Source organism: Hippopotamus amphibius, chromosome 3 (genome assembly GCF_030028045.1).
Source record: "Hippopotamus amphibius kiboko isolate mHipAmp2 chromosome 3, mHipAmp2.hap2, whole genome shotgun sequence".
NCBI classification, from domain to species: domain Eukaryota; kingdom Metazoa; phylum Chordata; class Mammalia; order Artiodactyla; family Hippopotamidae; genus Hippopotamus; species Hippopotamus amphibius.
In genome coordinates, this window is record NC_080188.1 from 130,756,709 (window position 1) to 130,778,420 (window position 21,712).

At 51.9% G+C, this 21,712-nt stretch overlaps 1 protein-coding gene across 2 annotated transcripts; it reads right to left on the reverse strand.

Annotated features, from left to right (window-relative positions):
- Positions 1-36: 36 nt before the first annotated feature.
- Positions 37-21,712, reverse strand: DHCR7 (7-dehydrocholesterol reductase). 2 transcript variants are annotated; one of them, XM_057729548.1, is made up of 9 exons: positions 21,623-21,712; positions 16,326-16,443; positions 13,738-13,841; positions 12,943-13,165; positions 11,403-11,493; positions 10,454-10,667; positions 5,441-5,645; positions 4,694-4,825; positions 37-1,899 (listed from the first exon to the last, which is right to left on the reverse strand). In XM_057729548.1, exons 3-9 carry the CDS (start codon positions 13,833-13,835, stop codon positions 1,435-1,437), a joined length of 1,428 nt encoding a protein of 475 aa, XP_057585531.1. In that variant the 5' UTR covers positions 13,836-13,841; positions 16,326-16,443; positions 21,623-21,712; the 3' UTR covers positions 37-1,434. The 2 variants fall into 2 exon arrangements, with proteins under 2 accessions (XP_057585531.1, XP_057585530.1); XM_057729547.1 differs by lacking the exon at positions 21,623-21,712 and adding an exon at positions 21,321-21,342.

Genomic DNA, 21,712 nt, shown 5'->3' on the forward strand with positions numbered 1-21,712 from the left:
CCCATCAGCAACAAACCACACAGAAGTCTGAACAGGGACAGTTTAAAATGGGCACATCTCACTTTATTGTGCTTTGCAGATACCGTGTTTTTACAAATTGGACGTTTGTGGCGACCCTGCGTCCAGCAAGCCTACCAGCGCCATTTTTCCAACAGCGTTTGCTCACTTTGTGTCTCTGCATCACATTTCAGCATTTCTGGCAGTACTTCAAACTTCATTGCGTTTGTTCACGGTAACCTGTGATCAGTGAGCTGTGATGTTACTATGGTGATCATTTTGGCATTTTTTTAGCAATAAAACATCTTTCAATCAGGGTGTGTACACTGTCTTTTTTTTTTTTTGGAAAATAGCTATAATTTATTTTAAACAGAATTAATATATCATGAATAAAGATAAATGATTCTAATGAAAACAATTAAGCAACATGATTCTTTATCAGCACTTATTTTTCTTTTTTTTTTTTTTTTTTTAGTGAAAACAGCCGATACACTGTCTTTTAAGACAATGCTATTTCATACTTAAAAGAGTACGGAATCATGTAAACCTAACTTTTATATGCACTGGGAAGCCAAAAATCCCACGTGACTCACTTCAACGTGAAATGTGCTCTACTGGGGTGGTCTAGAACTGAACCTACAATATCTCCCAGGGACACCTAGAAAAAGTATTACTAATCCAACTAGGGCAATAACATCTAAAGAGAGCTGTCAAGAGTACCTGCAGGTCGAGAAGCGTACCCAAGGCAAGAAAACACGTGAAGGGGGTCCCCTCCCCAAGCCTGGGGTTCAGGTCTCCTTGGGGGAAGGCTTGGGTGAGGCCCCCAGACGGTGGCCAAGTTCTCTGGGTCACCTGAGCCGAGTCTGGAAGAACCAGAACCAGAAGAAGCCCATTCCGCGTGCAGCGTTCCTCAGCGCCCTCTAAAGACAAATGTAACGGGGTGCAGGCTGCAAAGGAGAAAAGTCTGAAGGGCGCAGCTCACCACAGCAGAGCAGGTGATGTAGGTGCGCCTGCAGCTGAAAGGCAGTCAGCTGATAACTTGCACAGCTTACGTGTCCACTTCTACTTTATCTAGCAAGAGTAATGGCAGGACTGACTACGGGGGCTGGGAGACGCCAGATTCAGTATCAGGCTCCTGCTGTCTGGGCAGCGGAGCGGCTCGGACCCCCGACAGAGAAGAAATGGTGTCATCAGTGGGCAAAGCAGGTCATCCCCGGTCGTGGGAACCCTACACAGAGAAAGCTGGTCACTTCTGCTGGTGAGAAGGCAGGTGGTGTGGACCCTCGGACTGCCACTCAGGACAAGTGCCGGGCTGTTTCCATTTTACAGATGAGGACATCGAGGCTCCTGGAGGGTGGAGCTGGAAGGATGCCACCCAGCGGACCTGACTCCCTCACTCCTCACCATCCCGCTGGGGGCTCTTCCCACGATGGCCCTTTAGAAGATTCCGGGCAGCAGGCGGTAACGCACGGCGGCCGTGTAGCGCTCCCAGTCCCGGCCGTACTTGTTGGCACAGCGGTGCTCATCCCGCAGGCAGCGGTGGGTCAGCAGGATGGTCATGTAGATGATGTAGAAATAGGGCAGCAGGTGGCCACCACCGCAGGCCAGGCAGTACGCCAGGCTGCCCATCAGGTCTCCGGTGTAGTTGAAGTGGCGGGCCACGCCCCAGAAGCCGGACACCAGCAGCTTGCTGTGGTGCTTCTGCCCGTCGGCCGACGTGTAGGCACACTCGATGACCTTGGGCTTCCTGCCCCAGATCAGGCAGCGCCCGTCCGTGCGGCGGAAAAGGTCCTTCTGATGGTTGGTCACCCGGAAGATGTAGTAGCCCAGCAGGCCCAGCAGCAGGACGCCCAGGGCGTAGGGGATGGGCAGCTGCACGGGGTGGTACACCAGGTACAGACCCTGCAGGATGAACGGGAGAGCTTGGGGGGCGAGCGGGACCACGGGCTGAGAGGCACAGCCTGGGCTCAAACCCTCACTGTGCCCCCGACCAGCTGCCCCCGTGCCCTGCCTTGGGTTCCTCTCCTGTGAATAGAAGCACCTGCCTTGGAGGGTTGCCATGGGATCACAGGTAAATATGCGAATTTGCATATCTACCTACCTAGCTACCTTCCTATCTATCTACACACACATACATACACAAACGTGTATCATATATACTATAAATATAAAATAATAACAAAATAGTAAAAACATTATTTCAATATAGTATCGTGATAGTTAATTCCATGTGTCACGTTGGCTAGGCCACAGGACCCAGACACCTGGTCGAACATTAGTCTAGTTGTTACAAAGGTATTTTTCAGATGTGATTAATATTTCCAGTTAGACTGAATGGAGCAGGTCACCCTCCACAATGTAGGTGGGCCTCATCTAATCAGTGGACGGCCCTAAGAATAAAAGAGTCCCTGGAACAAGAGTGAATTCACTAGCGGACGGCCTTCAGACCTGGCTGCAATATCAGCTCTTCCCTGGACTTTCAGCCTGCCAGCTACCCTGAAGATTTTGGACTTGACAGGACCACAGTCACATAATCATACAAACACACACACCCCCACACATATAGATACATGTGTGTATCTGATCTGCTGCTATTGTTTTGCATGCCTGGAAAGCGGGGTTCACAGAATCAGGGAACCAGTGAGGCTGCAACCAGCCAAGCGGAGAAATGGGTCCTGAGGATCTAGTGCGGGGACCAGAGCCCAGAATGTCTGGGCCCCAGCCCAGGGCTGTCTCCCCTAGACCCTGCTCGCTGTGCTGGGACTCTCCTGCTTCCCCAGGGCTCCGGCTTCAGGATGCGCTGCAGGGGAGGGGAGTCAGCCAGGTGACATTGGCCTCATCGCCATCGCCTGCAGGACTGGCTGTAACCTCTCACCACTCACCCGTGCACATCCCGGCCGGCCTGCCAGGTCTGTCCACATTGGTTCTCTCCACGGTTCCACACCCTGTTAAGGCAGGCCGCCCAGCTTACCGCTAATCTCTTGAGTGCCCTAGAACCTGTTCTTTCTTCCATCCCCACACCCCTTCACACCTGCCTACGGGACGAGCAGGTGGCATCTGCCAGGCCTTTCAAGCAGCCACCCTACACGGGAACCCACCCGCCAAGCAGAGGAAAGCAGGGCTGTGCTCCACGAGCTGGGAGGGGCGCGGAGGGCTCGATGACGAGACCTCTCCCCTGTCCCTGGACAGCCTCAGAACCCCCAGGCGGCTCGGCTTCGCACAGAGCACACGGCGGGTGCGCGCACGGAGCCGCCCAGCCCTAACAGAGGTGGGTCCGCCCTGATTTTTCAGAGACGCTCGGGGATGGGCTCAAGGTCCCCTCCCCCTGCTGTGGCCCCACAGAGGGGTAGACCCATGCCCCTCGGGCTCCCCAGGCCTGGTTTCTACCCTCAACTCTGCGTCATGTGCTGAGGCTCTCCTGGGGACCCAGCCTGATTCATTATTTGTGGGAACTTCTCCTGGAGCCCACGCCAACCCCTCAAGCCCCGCACCCTGCATCCTCCTCTCGTCCACTCCCCTCTTCTAGGCCTCTGATCCTCGGCCTCCAGTCTGGCGAGGCTTCCGGCCACCCCCACGTCCTGTGCCCCAGCCACGCTGAACTGTCTCGTGCCTTAAACGTCCTCCGCTGCCCCCCCACGTGCCCCCCGCCCTGATACGTTCCCTGCCGGGAAGACGCTGCACATGCCGCTCTACCTTTCTGGAGCGTTCTTACCCCCAGACTCATCATCCTGCTCTCAGCCTGGCTGTGGCTGCCCCGAGGTGCTCTGGCTGACCCCCACCTGCAGGCTGGAGGCTCCTCCTTGGCCCCCTCTCAGGGGTCAACACCCCACTTCCTGTCAAGCACACCTTCCCCGCACTGGGCTGCCTGCGTCAGGGAGGCAGCCGTGAGCTCCGAGGGCGCAGGTCCCCCCGGCGTCCTCCTCGCCACATCTCCTGCACTCTTGCTGTAGATGCTCAAAGCATTTAAGAGAAAAGCGACGGAAGGAAGGAAGGCCTGTCCCCCCTTCAGCATGAAGATCTGGACACATATGACCAAACACCCGCCCCCATCCACCCAGATCCCCCAAATCACTTCTTCTGACCCAGAGTCTGCTCTGCATCATCCTGTCTCACAGGTGGAGCTGTGTCCCCATATTCACATGTTGGAGTCCTGACCCCAGCACCCCAGAATGTGACTGTGTTTGGAGTTGGGGTCTTTCAAGAGGTGATTAAGGTAAAATGGGGTCCCTAGGGTGGGTCCGAATCCCATAGGACTGGTGTCCTTATGAGAAGTGGAGGTCAGGACACAGACACACACAGAGGGACGACCCCGTGAGGACACAGGGAGGAGACAGCCGTCTCCAGGCCAAGGAGAGAGGCCTCGGGAGGGACCAGCCCTGCCCACACCTGGATCTTAGATTCCAGCCTCCAGGACTGGAGACGATGAACCCTGCTGTTTAAGCCGCCCGGTCCGTGGTATTTGTCACGGCTGCCTGTGCTAACTCCTATGCTAAGTCTTCTCTTCTTCCTAAAACAGGGGAGCAGCCTCCCTTCTCCAGGTTCTGGCGCCACCCCCCTCCCCCAACAAAAACAGACACTGGGGTGAGGACAGCTGTGTCTGCTCTGAGGGCGGTGCTGCGCATGCCCGGGGACCTGACAGCCGAGCCTCCTGCTGAGCTGGGCGTGCATCGCGGGGAGCTCCCTGCCCCCTCCTCACCTGCAGTGTGTAGAGGTACGGCAGCCAGACGCAGTCCCCCCAGCCCAGGTACCACCCAAAGTGGTCGTGGCAGATGTCAATGGTTTTCAGGTACCAGGTTTCATTCCAGAAGAAGTCCAGCACGTAGATGGCCTGCAATACAGGCGTGGCCGTGCACTGAGCACAGGCACTGAAGGGGGCCCTTGGGAAACCGCACTCCAGTGGGGGGGGTGCTCACTGGGTGTCCTTGAGCTTCCCTGGTGACGTGCACCACGGGGCTGCTCCTGCACTTCCTGCCATGCCCGGAAAACCGTGGCGGGGGCGGGGGGCAGGGAGGGAGTCCTCGTCCTGAGTCTGCGGCCTGAGATGATACGCTGCCCAGAGAGGGGCACCCGGCAACACCCCAGGCGCTGATGCCCAGGCCTGTGGAGCTGGGAGCAGAGAGATGGCTCAGGGTGGACGGGCTCGGGACGGGGTCCTTCCAGAGACATCAAAGCTGTGTGGCCAGGACCACGGACACACCTGAGCCGCGAACAGGTATTCACCGTGAGCCACACGAGTCCCCAGGGCCAGGGAAGCCCCTGGCAGGTGAGGACACGACGTCTTCGCCTCCCACTCACCAGCCGGTCCCCCAGACACACGTGGGAGGGGGCGGACCCCCTTGTAAAGGAGGCAGATTATGGTCTCTGGAAAGCTATCTGGCTTCCAGGCTTCCCCAGCGCCCAGCGGGCATCAGAGCTCGCGCTCTCCGGGCCACAGACAGGCTACCTGCAGGACGTTGACCAAGACCATGGAGTTGGTCACGTGGCCGTAGAGCTCCTGCTGCTTGGCTGCGAAGGACAGGTTGATGAGCGTCCAGGCGACGATCCCAGGGCGTCCATTGAAGAAGAGCTTGAAGTCAAACCACTTCCCAATTCGCGGGTTAAACTCTATGCCCATCATATAGTTGTAGAAGAAATTGCCTGTGAATTTGCTTTAAAATACAAAGAACATTCACCATCGCAACAAAAAGAATAAAATACCTAGGAATAAACCTGCCTAAGGAGGTAAAAGATCTGTACTCAGAAAACTATGACACTAATGAAAGAAATCAGAGACAACACAGACAGATGGAGAGACATACCATGTTCTTGGATGTTAGAATCAACATTGTGAAAATGACTGCACTACCCAAAGCAATCTACAGATTCAATGCAATCCCTATCAAATTACCAATGGTATTTTTTACAGAACCAGGACAAAAAGTCCTAAAATTTGTATGGAGACACAAAAGACCCCGAATAGCCAAAGCAATCCTGAGGGGAAAAAATGGAGCTGGAGAAATCAGACCTCCTGTGTTCAGACTATACTACAAGGCTACAGTAATCAAGACAATATGGTACTGGCACAAAACAGAAATCTAGATCAATGGAACAGAATAGAAAGCCCAGAAATAAACTATGGTCAACTAATCTATGGCCAAGGAGGCAAGGATATACAATGGAGAAAAGACAGCCTCTTCAATAAGTGATGCTGGGAAAACTGGACAGCTGTATGTAAAAGAATGAAATTAGAACACTCCCTAACACAATTCACAAAAATAAACTCAAAATTGATTAAAAATACAAAGAACAAAATAAAAAGAAATCAGGAGAGATAGGATTAAGATGGCGTGCTCTCACTCCCTCTTGCAAGAGCACCAGAATTACAACTAACTACTGAACAATCATCGACAGAAAGACACTGGAACTCACCAAAAAAGCCACCCCACATCCAGAGACAAAGGAGAAGCCGCAATGAGACGGCAGGATGGGCGCAATCACGTTAAAATCAAATCCCATAAATGCTGGGTGGGTGACTCACAAACTGGAGAACAGTTACACTGCAGAAGTCCACCCACTAAAGTGAGGGTTCTGAGCCCCACATCAGGCTTCCCAACCTGGGAGTCCAGCAACGGGAGGAGGAATCCCCAGAGAATCAGACTCTGAAAGCCAGTGGGATTTGATTGCAGGACCTCCACAGGACTTGTGGAAACAGAGACTCCACTCTTGGAGGGCACACAAAAAAATGTGCTCACCAGGACCCAGGGGGAAGGAGCAGTGACCCCATAGGAGACTGAACCACACCTACCTGCTCGTGTTGGAGGGTTGCCTACAGAGGTGGGGGGCAGCTGTGGCTCACCGAGGAGGCAGGGGCACTGGCAGCAGGGGTTTGGGGAAGTGCTTATCGGTGTGAGCCCTCCCAGAGTCTGCCATTAGCCCCACCAAAGAGCCTGTGGGCTCCAGCACTAGGTGGCCTCAGGCCAAACAACCAACAAGGTGGGAACACAGCCCCACCCATTAGCAGACAAGCAGATTAAAGTTTTAATGAGCTCCACCCACCCAGCCCTACCCACCATCCGTCCCTCCCATCAGGAAGCACACAGGAGGCTCCTAGATAGCTTCCTCCACAAGAGGGCAGACAGCAGTATCAAGCAGTATCAGCAGTATTTCGTCTTGTGGAACTGAAAACCACAGCCACAGAAAGAGAGAGAAAATGAAAAAGCAGAGGACTTTGTACCAGATGAAGGGACAGGATGAAACCCCAGAAAAACAACTAAATGAAGAGGAGATAGGCACCCTTACAGAAAAAGAATTCAGAATAATGATAGTGAAGATGATCCAGGACTTTGAAAAAAGACTGGATGCAAAGATCGAAAAGTTTACCAAAGACCTAGAAGAATTAAAGAGCAAACAAACAGAGATATGCAACACAATAACGGAAATGAAAAATACACTAGAAGGAATCAATAGCAGATTAACTGAGGCAGAAGGGCGAATAAGTGACCTGGAAGACAGAATGGTGATCATCACTGATGCAGAAAAGAATAAAGAAAAAAGAATGAAAAGAACTGAAGACAGCCTAAGAGACCTCTGGGACAATGTTAAACACACCAACATTCGCATTATAGGGGTTCCAGAAGGAGACGAGAGAGAGAAAGGACCTGAGAAAATATTGGAAGAGATTATAGTTGAAACCTTCCCTAACATGGGGAAGGAACTAGCTCCCCAAGTGCAGGAAGCACAGAGAGTCCCAGGCAGGATAAATCCAAGGAGAAACACACCAAGACATATATTAGTCAAGTGGACAAAAATTAAAGACAGAGAAATGTTAGTAAAAGCAACAAGGGAAAAACAACAAATAACATACAAGGGAACTCCCATCAGGTTAACAGCTGATTTCTCAGCAGAACCTCTGCAAGCCAGAAGGGAGTGGCATGATATATGTAAAGTGATGAAAGGGAAAAACCTACAACCAAGAATACTCTACCCAGCAAGGATCTCATTCAGATTCGATGGAGAAATCAAAAGCTTTACAGACAAGCAACAGCTAAGAGAATTCAGCACCACCAAACCAGCCCTACAACAAATGCTCAAGGAACTTCTCTAAGTGGGAAACATAAGAGAAGAAAAGGACCTACAAAAACAACAACAAAACAATGAAGAAAATGGTAATAGGAACATACATATTGACAATTACCTTGAATGTAAATGGACTAAATGCACCAACCAGAAGACACAGACTGGCTGAATGGATACAAAAACAAGACCCATATATAGGCTGTCTACAGAGAGACCCACTTCAGACCTAGGGACACATACAGATGGAAAGTGAGGGGATGGAAAAAGATACTCCATGCAAATGAAAATCAAAAGAAAGCTGGAGTAGCAATACTCATATCAGACAAAATAGACTTTAAAATAAAAAATGTTACAAGAGACAAGAAAGGACATTACATAAAGATCAAGGGATCCATCCAAGAAGAGGAGATACCAATTATAAATATATATGCACCCAATATAGGAGCACCTCAATACCTAAGGCAAATGCTAACAACTATGAAAGAGGAAATGCAAGGCAGAAATAGAGACACAGGTGTAGAGAACAAACACATGGACACCAAGTGGGGAAAGCGGGGAGGGTTGGGGGGGAATGAATTGGGAGATTGGGACACCAAACTGTACACTCTAAATATATGCTGTTTATTGTCTGTTAACTGTATCTCAATAAAAGTTCTTAAAAAAAAAATACAAAGAACAGATGTGTGTCATTAACGAGCACATCTCGCAAGTGGCCTACTTGGCTGGCATGGACACAGGTGCTCACCCAGCCTGGGTACCACAGGCTCAAGAGAGATGATGGGGCCAGTGGGGGCGGTGGGGCCTGCCGTGAGCTGCAGGGGTCCAGAAAGCAGAGGCTGTGTCAGCCTCCCAGCCTCCCCACAGCCTCAGGACTTCACTCCGCATTTGGCGCTGGCCCTTGAGCTGCTCGCTCTGTTCCAGGGAAAGAGAGGAGATTGTACCTGTGTGTAAGACTCCCTTGGGCCAGCGTCCAGGGTGCTCCCTGCCCCTTCCAGGCTCCCTGGAGGCACAGCACAGGTGAGCTGCCCAACTGGCTCGACCAGACACAGATATTTTTATTCTGAAGGACTCACAGGGCATTCGGGCCTCCCATGGGCAAGTGAAGTTATAAATGATGCCAAGGTCGATGTCAAAATAAGCATGGTGCTGAGAGCCTGGCTCCAGGGCCCACATCCATCCCTTGCTGGGCAAGTTTAACATTTCAGCACTCTGGTTACCTGACTCACAGCCCTCTCCAGGTGGTGATCAGGGAATCAGACAGGATAACCCATGTGGAGACCCTCATTAAGTATAACTTGCTGTATATACACAGGGATTTCTGTGTTAGAGAAACATGTTCGCATCCACTTCCCTTAGTTAGGATAAGTAGAAAGAAGCAAAATATACAAAGTCTACAACAGGGGATTTGATGATAAAGCAGAGATGATTTCCATGAGTCACTGCCTCATTATTTGATGAAAGTCACACAAGCTCAAAGTACCACCCTCCAAACAGATTTCCTAAGAGCTTAGGTGTAACAGTTAAAGGAAACATACTTTGTTTTCATTTGGATCCCCAAACTAAAATGTAAGCATCCCAAGAACAAGAATCTTGTTCCCCTCAAAAGCCCCACTGCCTACACCTGTCTACAGGAGGAACCCAACAAACGTCTCTTGATGAATGGACGGATGGAGGGAAGGAGGGAGGGAGGGATGGGGGGGTGGGGGATGGATGGATAAATGGATGGGTGGATGAACGGGCAGGATGAATGGGTGTGTGGGTGAATGGATGGATACAGGGAGAGGGGGAGGGAAGGAAGGAGGGAAGGATGAGCGATGCGGGATGGATGGTTAGATGGGTGGGTGTTGGAGGGTACGTAGATGGGTAGGTGGACAGATGGATGAGTTGGATGGGTGGAGGGATGGATGGATGGATGGGTGGATCGGTAGGTGCATGGATGGGTGGGTGGATGAATGGATGAAGAATTGGATATATGGATGGATGAAGGATGGATGGATGGATGGTTGATAACTAACCCAAGGCTCCTTGGGAAGTTGTTACATTAAAGCCACTGAGCTAACAAGGCTCCTCACCAAGACTGTTTCAGGCCACGTAAAAACAGGCGATGGGCTGCCTCTGCCTCCAGCCAGAAGTTGCCTTTCCCACCCTCCTACTCCCTGACAGCCCTACAGGAGATAGCGCAGCCGCCAAAGATGGACTTGGCCATCTTCAACTGCATCCTCCCTGAGGCGGGAGAAGCCACCTAGACATTTAGAAAGGATGCTCCCCAGAGTCCGTGAAGTGCCCTTAAGCTCCTCCTTCAAGGATCTCAGCTCTCAGGGTTTTGCAACCTCCTAGCCTAAGGGAACAGAAAAAGGCACCTACTCTCCATCTTGGGCTCAACCAGCCACTGAGGACGTACCAGTCTCGGGCGTCGGTGGGGAATAAGTAGCCCTTGATCATGGCAAAGGTGGAGACGCTGTAGCCCAGGATGTTGGCGCACCAGAGCAGCGGGATCCAGTTGTCGAAGATGATGGTGGGAGAGAAGCAGGTGAGGAGGTGGGAGTTGGCGAACCAGAGCAGGTGAGTGACAAGCCACGCCTGCAGGCCATTGATCTCGTACTTGTTGACAATTCCTGCGGAGGGAAGAGGGAGAGTGGAGGCGTTTTCCTGGCTGTAACAGCTCCAGCTACAGTCCTGCTGCCTGTCTGGGCCCCAGCTGCTAGGGTCCCCAGCCCCCAGCCCTGAGAGCCAGGCAGCTGCTGCTGCAATTCGGGCCCCTGGAGTCAAAACGCCAGCAGCATGCCCCACGCTGTGAGTCAGGGACTCACCGCTCCTGCTGGCTGAGTCCCAACAAGGGGGAGAGGGGGCAGAATGTCCGCAACCGGCCAGAGGCCATCAGCGGCCGGCAGTTTGCTGGAGGCTGGGGCTGAGCCACAGCAGAAGCAGACAAGGGTCCCTTGGGGTACCTGGCGGGGGGCCAGGAGCTCTCTGTGGACTGGGGTGGGGTCTCAGTGACTGTGGGGAACGATGGACCAGGCAGCCCCAAGGGCCCCTTAACAAAAGCCCCGTCCCCAGTTGCCACCCAGGGACTCAAAGTGTTCTCGCCAGGAGATGCTCCATGAGGCCAGCTATACAGTCAGCGTGGGGCAGGGGGCTATTCCATTCCCTGCTTGAGAATGTGATTTCCAGCCTCACAGCTGGGGCGGTCCCAGGGTGTGGAAATTCCCAAGCAAAGTTTTTACTTTGTCAGTGAGCAGTCTTTGGGACGAAAGCTGTACGGGGACGGGGGTGGGGGGAGGCCCCGTGTGATGAAGGGACAGGGCAGAGCTGGCATGGGGAGGGGCGAGCGGAGGCGGACCCCGGGTTACCTGCGGGAGTCACGGCGCCCTCCTGAACGCCCCCCACGTAGCCCGGCAGAAACTTATGGCAGAAGTCAGGAAGCAGCATGTACAGAAGCACCTGAAACACATAGATTTTCAGCTACAATCCCTGCGGACTGGAGGGCCTGGCTGTGCTTTGACACAGCCTTGCTTTATTAACTGAGATGGTAAACAGGAAGGCACCAAAGGAATGGGAGAAATCCTACACGTGGCCGGTGATTTCTTCCAGGAGAGTTTACAGCTCTGGCAGCTCTGGTTGCAGGCCGACTGCGGCTTTGAAGGGGGCCCTGGATAGGAAACTCGTCACTACTCAGAGCACCCAAGCTGTCTCCCCACGGGGCTCGGCCACTTCCCTCGGGAGAACCCACTAGTTCACATTCCTTATGATTCACCCTTTGAAAGTGGTCACTGCAAGCGTTCAGTACATCTCCAAGCTTGTGCAACCTTCCCCGATGTCCAATTCCAGAACAATCTCATTGCCCCAAAAGAGAACCCCACACCCATCAGCAGCCCCTAACAGCCACTGACCCACTTTCTGTCTCTATGCATTTGCCTATCCTGGGCTTTTCAATAACGGAATCAGACAGGATTTGTCCCTTTGTAGCTGATTTCTGTCACTAAGCTTCACTTCTCAAGGTCCAGCCACACTGTAGCCTGTGTCAGACCTTCATTCCTTTTCATGACAGTACGAGATTCCACTGTGTGGACAGATCACAGCGAGTGTGTCCAGATCTGTCGGTGGACATTTCGGTTGTTTCCACCGTTAGACTATTGTGACTCTCACTGCTCCAAATCACTTTTTACCCCAAGGGACCAAGAGACCTGAAATGAGAGGGAATCTAAAGCCCAAAAGCTGGGAAAGTGGGGAGAAATAGCTAACAGTGGCCAGAGCCTTCCTTCAGGAGAGGAAACCACGGGGGCAGGGAGAGGGGGCATCTTCTCACACCATTTCCCTGGAAACCTCCCGGGTTCAGATAATAAACACCGTGTGTTCACTAAGTTCATGGTGCAGACAGCCTTCTGATGAACTCCTTCAGGTTGGGAGGCCAATGGGGTCACAGCAGAGCCAAGGCTGTCCTTGGTCAAGTCTGTGCGACCACCTGCTGGGGACACAGCCTTGGCTTTGCTGAGACCGAGAGCAGCCCTTTGGGGCTGGGTGCTCCTTCCCACGGGCAACCCGAGGGTAAGCTTCCCGTTGTGCAGGGGGCTTCCCTGGAGGGCCACGCCCTCAAGCCCGCCCACGGGGTCCTGCTTCCTGCTCAGCAGGTCCCCGCAGGGCTGGGCACACCCCTGAACCTCGAGGAGGCTCAGTGGAAGGCAAGTCAGACCCCAAGATGCCACCAGGTGCCCTTGGTCCAAAGGCAAAGCTAAGCCCATCAGGCTGCAGGTGCTCCCCTTGTGGGTCCTGGGAATGAGGATGCCAGTGTATACCCAGGATGCCATCCCAGACAAGGGGCCAGGACTGTCCCTGCAGGAGGGGATGCTCTGCTCAGGCTGAGCCCCGACCACGGTGGCCAGGAGGGCTCACCTGGAACATGACCCACGCCGCATAGATCTGGGCCGCTTTCGTCGTCACAGGTGGCGTCTTGGCCCAGATGTCCGAGAGTCGATCCCGCCCGGTGGCGATGCTCACCACGGGGGCCATCAGGGAGCAGCTGTACTGGTCGCAGGCCATGATGAAGTAGTACACGATGAAGGGTGCAAACAGCAGCAGGAAGATAACACTCGCCAAGGAAAACCAGTCCACCTCCCTGCGGGGCAGACGGACGGTAGGAGGTCACGTGGGGCCTGCTCAGCCCTCTGGCCTCACACACGGGATGCTTTGCTCCCCATGCAAGCCCACCAGCACCTCCCGAGAGAAGGCTGTCGGCTTGTAGTGCAAAGGCCCCCGCTCCCTGGGAAGGCACCCCCGTCACAGGCTCTGCTGAGAGCAGTCTGAAGGCTGACGGACCCGTGGGCACCCCTAGAAAGCCCAGGGCCCAGGACAGAAACGCAGAAGGTCTTTCACAACCCACTGGCCAGAGGCTTCCCGTTCTGGGCCGTGGAGGACATTCACCACGTCCCCATCGCTCTAAGGCCCAAGAACCATGACCCCCATGTGCTCCACAGTGAGGGAGGTACAAGGGCACCAGCTGTCCTTGGAGTCAGTTTTTAGTTTCTTCTTCTTTTAATTCCTTACTTTCTAAAATGGGAAACTGCTACTAATGACAGTCTTGCTGATAAAAAGAATTTTTTAAATAGGTTCCTGAAATCCCAGAGGCTGGCAACCTCTCACTAAGATCCCACTTTACTTTCTAGCTGGGAAGACCGGTGAGAGCCTTACCAGGCACGGCCCCACTGCCCTTGGGTTGCAGCCTTGCCGTTGGTGATGCTCGCTGGACTCTTCATTTTGGGAGCGCTGGATTGGGATTTTGCAGCCATTGGGCTCTGAGGGAAGGAGACACCCCATTCAGATCATCCCGTGACACACAGATACTGCACCTCCCTGTCACTGTTCACGGGCCCCACAAGGCTGGCTGCCTTCATTCACCTACTGTCTACTTTGTCCTGGATGGAAGATTCCAGGCAGGGAAGTGATCAGTGCACCTTAGACTCTCACTCCTGGAACCTGCAATAACCTCCCACCGGGCCCTACTTCTGCTCTTGCTTGTTTCAATTCATTTTCCAATGACAGCAGAACATTCTTCTTACGACATAAACCTGGACACCCGTGGCTCAGAACCCTCCCACGTGCTCCTGCCTCCCCTCCTCACCATTCTCCCTTCGTACCCTCTGCTCCAGGCACGTGGAGGTCTCTACGGAGCCTTAAACATGGTTTATCTTGTTCATGATACCTGCTATTTCTCAGCTTAAAGCACACTTTACAGGTCTCTTCATTCAGGTCTCATATAAAATGTCCCCTCCTCTGTATATGACTTTTTATTTTCCCTGGAGTTGATGGTTGCCTCACTTATTCCATTTGCTAAGGTTTCTATGCATCCATCACTAATATTTTCTCCTGAATGCTCTAACAGAGCTGTCATATTAATCATATTTCTACACACGCCAACACCATTTATCATTTCCATTCCTCTCTCCCACCCACATTCATCTTGTACCAACACACAAGCCAACCAGTGGTCATAATATGGGGAAAGCAGAGACATCCCCACTTCCAGAACAAGTTCACACTTGTGAAGCTTCAAAATATCAGGCATTGGGACTTCCCTGGTGGCACAGTGGTTGAGAACCCACTTGCCAGTGCAGGAGATATGGGTTCGATCCCTGGTCTGGGAAGATCCCACATGCCGCAGAGCAACTAAGCCTGTACGCACAACTACTGAACCCGTGTGCTGCAACTACTGAAGTCCATGCACCTAGAGCCTGTGCTCCATAACAAGAGAAGCCACTGCAATGAGAAGCCTACACATCACAACAAAGAGTAGCCCCCACTCGCCACAACTAGAGGAAGCCCATGTCCAGCAACTAAGACCCAACACAGCCAAAATCAATCAATCAATCAATCAATTTTTTAAAAAAATATCAGGCATAAAAAAAAAAGATGACGTTAAAAGCTTTCAGAGAAAGTCCAGGATTAAGAACCATGCTAGCAGCAAGCTGGAGTCTAGAAAACAAGGATGGAAAACTTAAAATCCTGAGGGAAACTTTTTTCAACCTACAATTCTATTCCCAGGTTAACTATTATCCAGAGAAAACATGGGATCCAAGAAAGCTGCTAAAGAAATGCCCAGTGAAAGGACGAGGGAAAGTCCCAAGATAACAGCTATGCAGTGGACCAGGCAATAACCAGTCCATACCGGCACAAGACGAATGGCTATGGGCAGGGCGGGGGGGAGGGATGGAAGCGACACGTTTTGTGATGTTCGAGTGTGTAGAAAAATGACTGATACATGTGACAGCTCTGTTAGAACATGCAGGAAAAAAGTTAGTGACAGATACATAGAAACCTTAGCATATGGAAAAAGTGAGGCAACCATTAACTCCAGAAAAAATAAAAAGCCATACAAAGAGGAAAAAAAACCCAAACCATAATGATAATACATTACTTTGCTTAACAGTAAATAATAATAACTTTGCCAGGAGCATGTAAACTCTGATTATTGAATGACTACTAGATGTATAGAAGGAAACTTGTAAAGTTGGGAGTGCTAAAAGCAAATCATCTAGAAATAAGCAGGTAAATAAATAAACAAATAAATAAAAAAGAAATAAGCAGGTAAAACAATGCAGACGTAGCTAAGAGAATGCAAAGTATTTGCTTCTGGGAAGTGAGACAATAAGACGAGTTAGGCAACTGTTTATTTCATATGTAAGTCCTTTAACACTGATTTTATTTCAAATGTGACCATGAATTACTTTAATACAATTGTACACGCATTTAAAATTTTTCAATGATGAAAACTGCAGCCACATCACTTAATTTACATAGTTTAGTTTATGGAGCATCTATGATGTAGAAGGCAGGTTGAAGAGTTCTTTATGGGCGGGGACCACCCATCTTTACAGCCCCAAAACTCAAGAATACTGAGCTCAGTACCTAGCAGTTACCCTGATCTAACATGCTGGAAAATTGCAAAAGGGCTGGAAACGTATAGGCTGAGAACTAAGTGTGGCAAGCCAAAAGGAAAAAGTTATCTTCTAGGGATGAAAACAAGCCCAAATAATTATTTTGAGCTTATAATAGCATTATTCACCACTGTGTTATAAGCATTTAATTTTTAATAAATGTAAGTAACATCCTTGGCAGTGGAAGGCTGCAAATAAGAGGAGAGGGTGGTATTCTGGATGTAATTTATTTTTCTGCTAGAAAAGAAATTGATACCGAGAGCTAATGGACAAGTTGCCTCCACTTTTTCGAAGCTGAAAAGTCACTGCCTTTGCCCAGGAGCAGCAGTGCTGAGATGCGCTTACCTCCAACCTCTCACCAAGCAGCTTCACAGCAGAACGCAGGTTTTCCTTCCCGAACTGCCCCCTGACTTCTATGCTCCACAAGGCCTGCTTGATCCTTTTCAACCCGCTGGACGAAATCCTGTAGGGGACACAGAGGTAATGAAGAGACTCAGGGAGACGGAGGGAGCATAAGGACCCAAATGATATTTTCTAGAGGCCCACCACTGGAACCAAGTAGAAGGTGCAAGCTCAGCGCCCAGGGGTTCAAGATCACAAGAGGCCCCATGGGTGGGGATCTCCCACAACAAGAAAATCTTATCACACAGCTCCTCTGCCTGGCACACGCGCTGTCTGCCAAAGAGTAACCACTTATTAACAACAGGTGGAGCTGGGTGGAGGGCTTCGTGGAGGAGTTGCCTTGGAGACGAGTCTAAAGGGGGGGACACGGAGCTGACGAATAGCCATGAGCCAAAGCTGGCTTCTTCGCAGACTCACGCCAGGCAGCGCACATGCCTCTGAAATGTTTCTACAAGCCGTTTGTGCCATCGACCCAGATCAAGCCCCTCCTAGAGCTCGCACATTCCCACCGCACATTCTAGGAGCCAGTGAGACCCAGGAATACAGGGTATCACTGCTTGTAACCTGGGCTCAGAGCCGGGTTCTCTGCAGACTTACTGGACCCCGTGACCTTCCAGAGTGTCTTGCGGTATCAAAGACCTCCCCGCCAACACACACACACACACAAGGTTCTGTGCTTGTTGTTAAAGCTTGATAAAGGAGGTTTCGTGGCCACACCCAGGGAGGAGCCAGGGAAATGCATAGGGCTTTATGGCACCCTGGTCAGCTCCCTGGACCGGATTTTGAGTTCCACAGACCAAAGATAAAGGGACATTGCTCCTGATGGTTTGGGATGACATAGGGTAAGTGCCTGGCAGGAAGCGTCCATTTCAAAAGCCATGCATCCTGAATAAACACATAGCCACCAGCCAAACCACCAGATGAGGACTGAGGCATCCCCAACCCACGAAGGGCCCTCATTCAGGAAGCCCTGGGTAACCTAGCGACCAACAGCCTGAGGAACCCCGATGCTCCCTTTCCACCCCCTAATTCCTGTTCCCATGCTTCACATTTACTAATAAAGAGTGAAGCCGTGAACCCCTAGGCACCCCACCCTCACACCATCGTAAAGGCAGAGCCCCCGCCCCATACCCCCGCCCTCTTTCTACCCGCAATCTGGCTGCGTGTATCCACAGGACCTGTGAGTAATAAATCTCATTCCTCAGCGTTCCATGATGCGTTTTGCTGAAGGCGTCCTGTAATTATAATAAGAACTGCAAAGGCCAGTCTGGCCACTACACGGGCTCAGAGGGGGCGCTGCCTGAGGGCTCCGCACAGAAAGCAGGCCGGGCGAGTGCCTCCAGCACTCCTAGCTGAGAACGTCACCATCGACAGCCCGGGATGCACGCAGCAGAAGGCTTAAGCCCTGTGGCAGCTCCTCTGGCATCTAGAGGGTTTGGTATTTGGAGATGCATCAGAGACCCAGGACCATAGCAGGGACGGGATGGCAGGGTGGACCCCCAGGAGGCCCAGATGTCACCATCAAGGCTGCAAGTTCTCCGCAGGATAAGGTCCTGTTGCCAACATGTCCTCCCTTGGAACTGAGACTACATGACCTTGAGCAGCTATTTCCACTCCCCAGCCTCGGTTTCCTCATCCACAAAGTAACCTACTCTGTCGGTAAATGAGGTCATGGGGCCAAGTGCTCAGGGCCCCACCCACGCCCCATCAGAGTTCGCCCCAGCGAGTCAGCCACTGCTGACATAGCCATCAGCACCACCTGGGCTTCAGGAAGGCTCAGCGGGGCTCACGCAGGGGGTCGGGGTGAAGTTCGGCCTGGCAGAGGTCTAAGGGGGATGTACCTGCAACACCCAACCCTGGAGGGTTCTGTTACCCACTGGACAGCTCATCACTCCTCAGTCTAGTGGCTTAAAACAACACTCTTTTGGGACTTCCCTGGTGGTCCAGTGGTTAGGACTCCGCGCTTGCAATGCCAAGAGCATGGGTTCAATCCCTAGTCGGGGAACTAAGATCCCACATGCCGAGCTGTGCGGCCAAACAGAACAAAACAAACAAACAGTCTTTCATCCTCTTTCACTGGGAATCTGGGAAGCCCGGCTACGTAGCTCCGGGGCTCATCACACGGTCACTCGGTGTGGGCGTGGGCTTCGTCCGGGCATGGTGGACTCCGGGCATGGTGGACTCCAGGCACTGGGAGGAGGTGCCCCAGTTGCCTTTTCTGCCCTCACCTGGGAAGGCATGAGTCATCACCCCCAGCACGTTCTACTGGTTGCACTGAGTCACAAACCCACCAGCTTTCCAGGAAAGAGGAAGCAGGCTCCAAATCCTGGTGGGGGGGTGGCCAAGCATTAGAAGAGCATGAGATGTCGTCAGGACTGCCACCGGGTGGTAAGACCTATCACAGGTGGTGACTGCATTGAGCATCTACCAAGCTCCAAGCACCCGTTATCACAGAGAATTCCTACCCCGACCCTGGAGAGTTGCCATCATTAGGACCATTTTAGGGATGAGGGGTTTGAGGCGAGGAGAGTGGAGCAAGCAGCTAGCACCTCTGGGGACGGAGCTGGGCCCGTGCGCATGCCACCCTCTGCGACACGCTTGGGAGGCTGCGGAGGGAAATTCAGAGTAGTGATGATAACTCAGCCCATCTTTCTGAGTGCTGTGCCGGGTACTATTCTAACATCCTAACATACATAGAGAAACATTTAGCTGGAACATTATCGGAACAGCAGGGGCTCTATGTTGGAAACCTGTTAGTGCAAGAAGTGGTAGCCACTGAAAAATATAGACATGTCCCAACTTGGACTTAAAGGAATGATACAATTGGGGGGGGGGGGGGCATCTGCTCTCCCAGTGGGAGGACAGGTCCAGAGGCCAGATAGACCTTCACACTGACCCAGCATCTACTTGTAGGAGTTTATTCTGGGACATATACGGATAGCTGTGTTAACCCGCAGATGCAAGAACTTTCTTTCTGGTTTGCTGTATGCACTTGCAACATACTGGAAACAACAAAATGACTATCAATAAGGAGGTCGGAGAAACACTGACACACGGTACAGTGGAATACTCACCAACTGTTTAAAAAAAAAAAATAGCTTAACATGGAAAAAGTTTCCTGGTATGTTACAGCATGAGGGCCAGCTGCAAGACGGTCTATCACTAAAACGCTATTCAAAAACCCTCAGCTGTGTGGGATGTCCACGTGGCTTGCTTTCCCTCCTTTTCCTAATTTTTCTACTGGATGTGTACTTGTATGATAAAATAATTTAACAACAACAAAACGAATTGTTGAAACAGCTCTTGGAGTCCTTAGATTCACAATTCTGGGAACATTTGTGGCTCTCTCCGGGGTCAGGGAGGTCATCTGTTCTCAAGGCATGGGGGGAGGTGATTCTTGGATTTACCGGGTGCTTTTTTTACATCCCTCCAGCCCTCTGCCAGGGGTGCGGTCACTCCCTCAACTGGCACATGCAAGTCACAAGCCTCAATTGCCAAACACAGAGGCTGCTCTTAGCCCTGTCGTGCTTGGCACTGGACAGCTCTGGCCTGGCTTCCCTGGAGAGGATTGAGGTCCTGGCTGGGACACAGCAACCCACTCCTGGGGCGCTTCTGAGGCCTCCAGAAATAGGCATGAGCCCTGGAAAGAAATTCCAAAAATGCTGACCTCTAATTCTGAAGGGTAAACTGCAGCTTTGACTGCGGATACAGGGTTTCTGTTTTTCGAAAGTCGCAAAATATACACTCACTGTAACACAATCACTGCCACACAAGTTTAAAAGTCAAACATACAAATCCCCTCAATCCAGCCCCAGGCGTCACTGAACTCTGCTGTATATTCTCCTAATTGTTTCATGAGCTACTTGTCACATAATACACACCCACTCTCTCTTTTCTTCCCCCAGGTTGGTTTACCTCTAAATTGTTCTGCAACTTCACTTCTTCACTTTCTCTGATCTCAGAAAGCAGCTTTCTACTAGGTAGATTTACTACATAAATCTGCCACTTTTTTTTTTTTTAAAGCATCAGTTACATAAAAGGATTTTATGAGAAGTATTCCAAGAATTAACTGTGCATGGCTGTTTCTGAGTTTTCACCTGGCAAACTGTCCTGGTTTTTCAGTGGACAGTGTCCTGCAGGTGGGATAACTCCATCCTCCTCAGGCCTGTTCCTGCCACCTTCCTGGGGACCTTCAAGGTGCCTGGGGCTGCTCAACTAACACCTGGCCTCTGTGAACCCCAAGCTTCTCAGCTCCCCCTTACCCCCCACTCAATGCAGGCATTGCTGATGGGGCTCTTCCCCCCAAACCAAAGTCATGTCCCTGGTATCTCTGGGTTTGAACCCTGGCTCTGCCGCTGAGTACATGGCTCTACACGTCACTTCACTTCTTGGGAGCCTCCGTCTCCTCATCTGTAAGATGGGGGCAACGCCTAGCATGCAAGTTGTTCTGAGAATTAAGGTCAAAGTACCTGGCACAGTGTCAGACACTCAGGAAACACCCAGTAAATGATAGAAGGTCTCACATACCACTTAGGATAAACATATGATTCATCATTTTCAACTTTCCTCTCTCTTTTCTTTACCTTTTGTTGGAAATCTCACCAGAGCAATTCCTACCCTTAAAAACCTTTTTCATAAAATTTTAAAATGTCCAGGAAAGAAGCAACACATCATTATTTAAGTTAGTAGGGAAGGTGGAAAAGAAAAGAGGGCGCGTTTGGTCTTTTGTGAGCACTCCCTGCACTGCCTGACGTGCATCCCCTCCAGCCCGGCCAATTAATCTATTCCTAGTAAAGCAATTCAGGGTCTCCTGCTACCTGCTCTCATCTTCTCGGTGAGCAAAGACAGACCATCCGCGTTTCCTCAACAGAAAACTGCATCCGCTCACGCGGGGCACCCCTGGAAGGAACCGGCCCACCCGGCCCAGGAAGCACCCACCTGGCTCCGCCCCGTCCTGGTTCCCCTCCCCGGGGAGCTCCCGACCACCGGCGGACGGAGCATCCCCGAAAGGCCGTCTTCGGGTGGCCAACCTGCTCCCCAGATCTACGGCCTCTGCTCACCTGCACGCTGGCACCCCCTGCCCACCTGAGGACGCATCTGCTCCTCGCCTGCGCACTAGCCCCCCTCCACGCCCATCCCACCCCTGACCTGCGCACACCCCCCCGGATCTGCTCGGCGCCCCTCTCCCCTGCGCGCACCCACCTGCGCGCTCCCCACACGTGCGCGGCAGGCCCACTTACCCAAGCGCCCAGCTGCGCACCGGCTCCCACCCGCGCGGTCCAGGCGGGTCGCCGCCCGGTCCCCAGGATGGTGTAGCGACAGACGGCCAA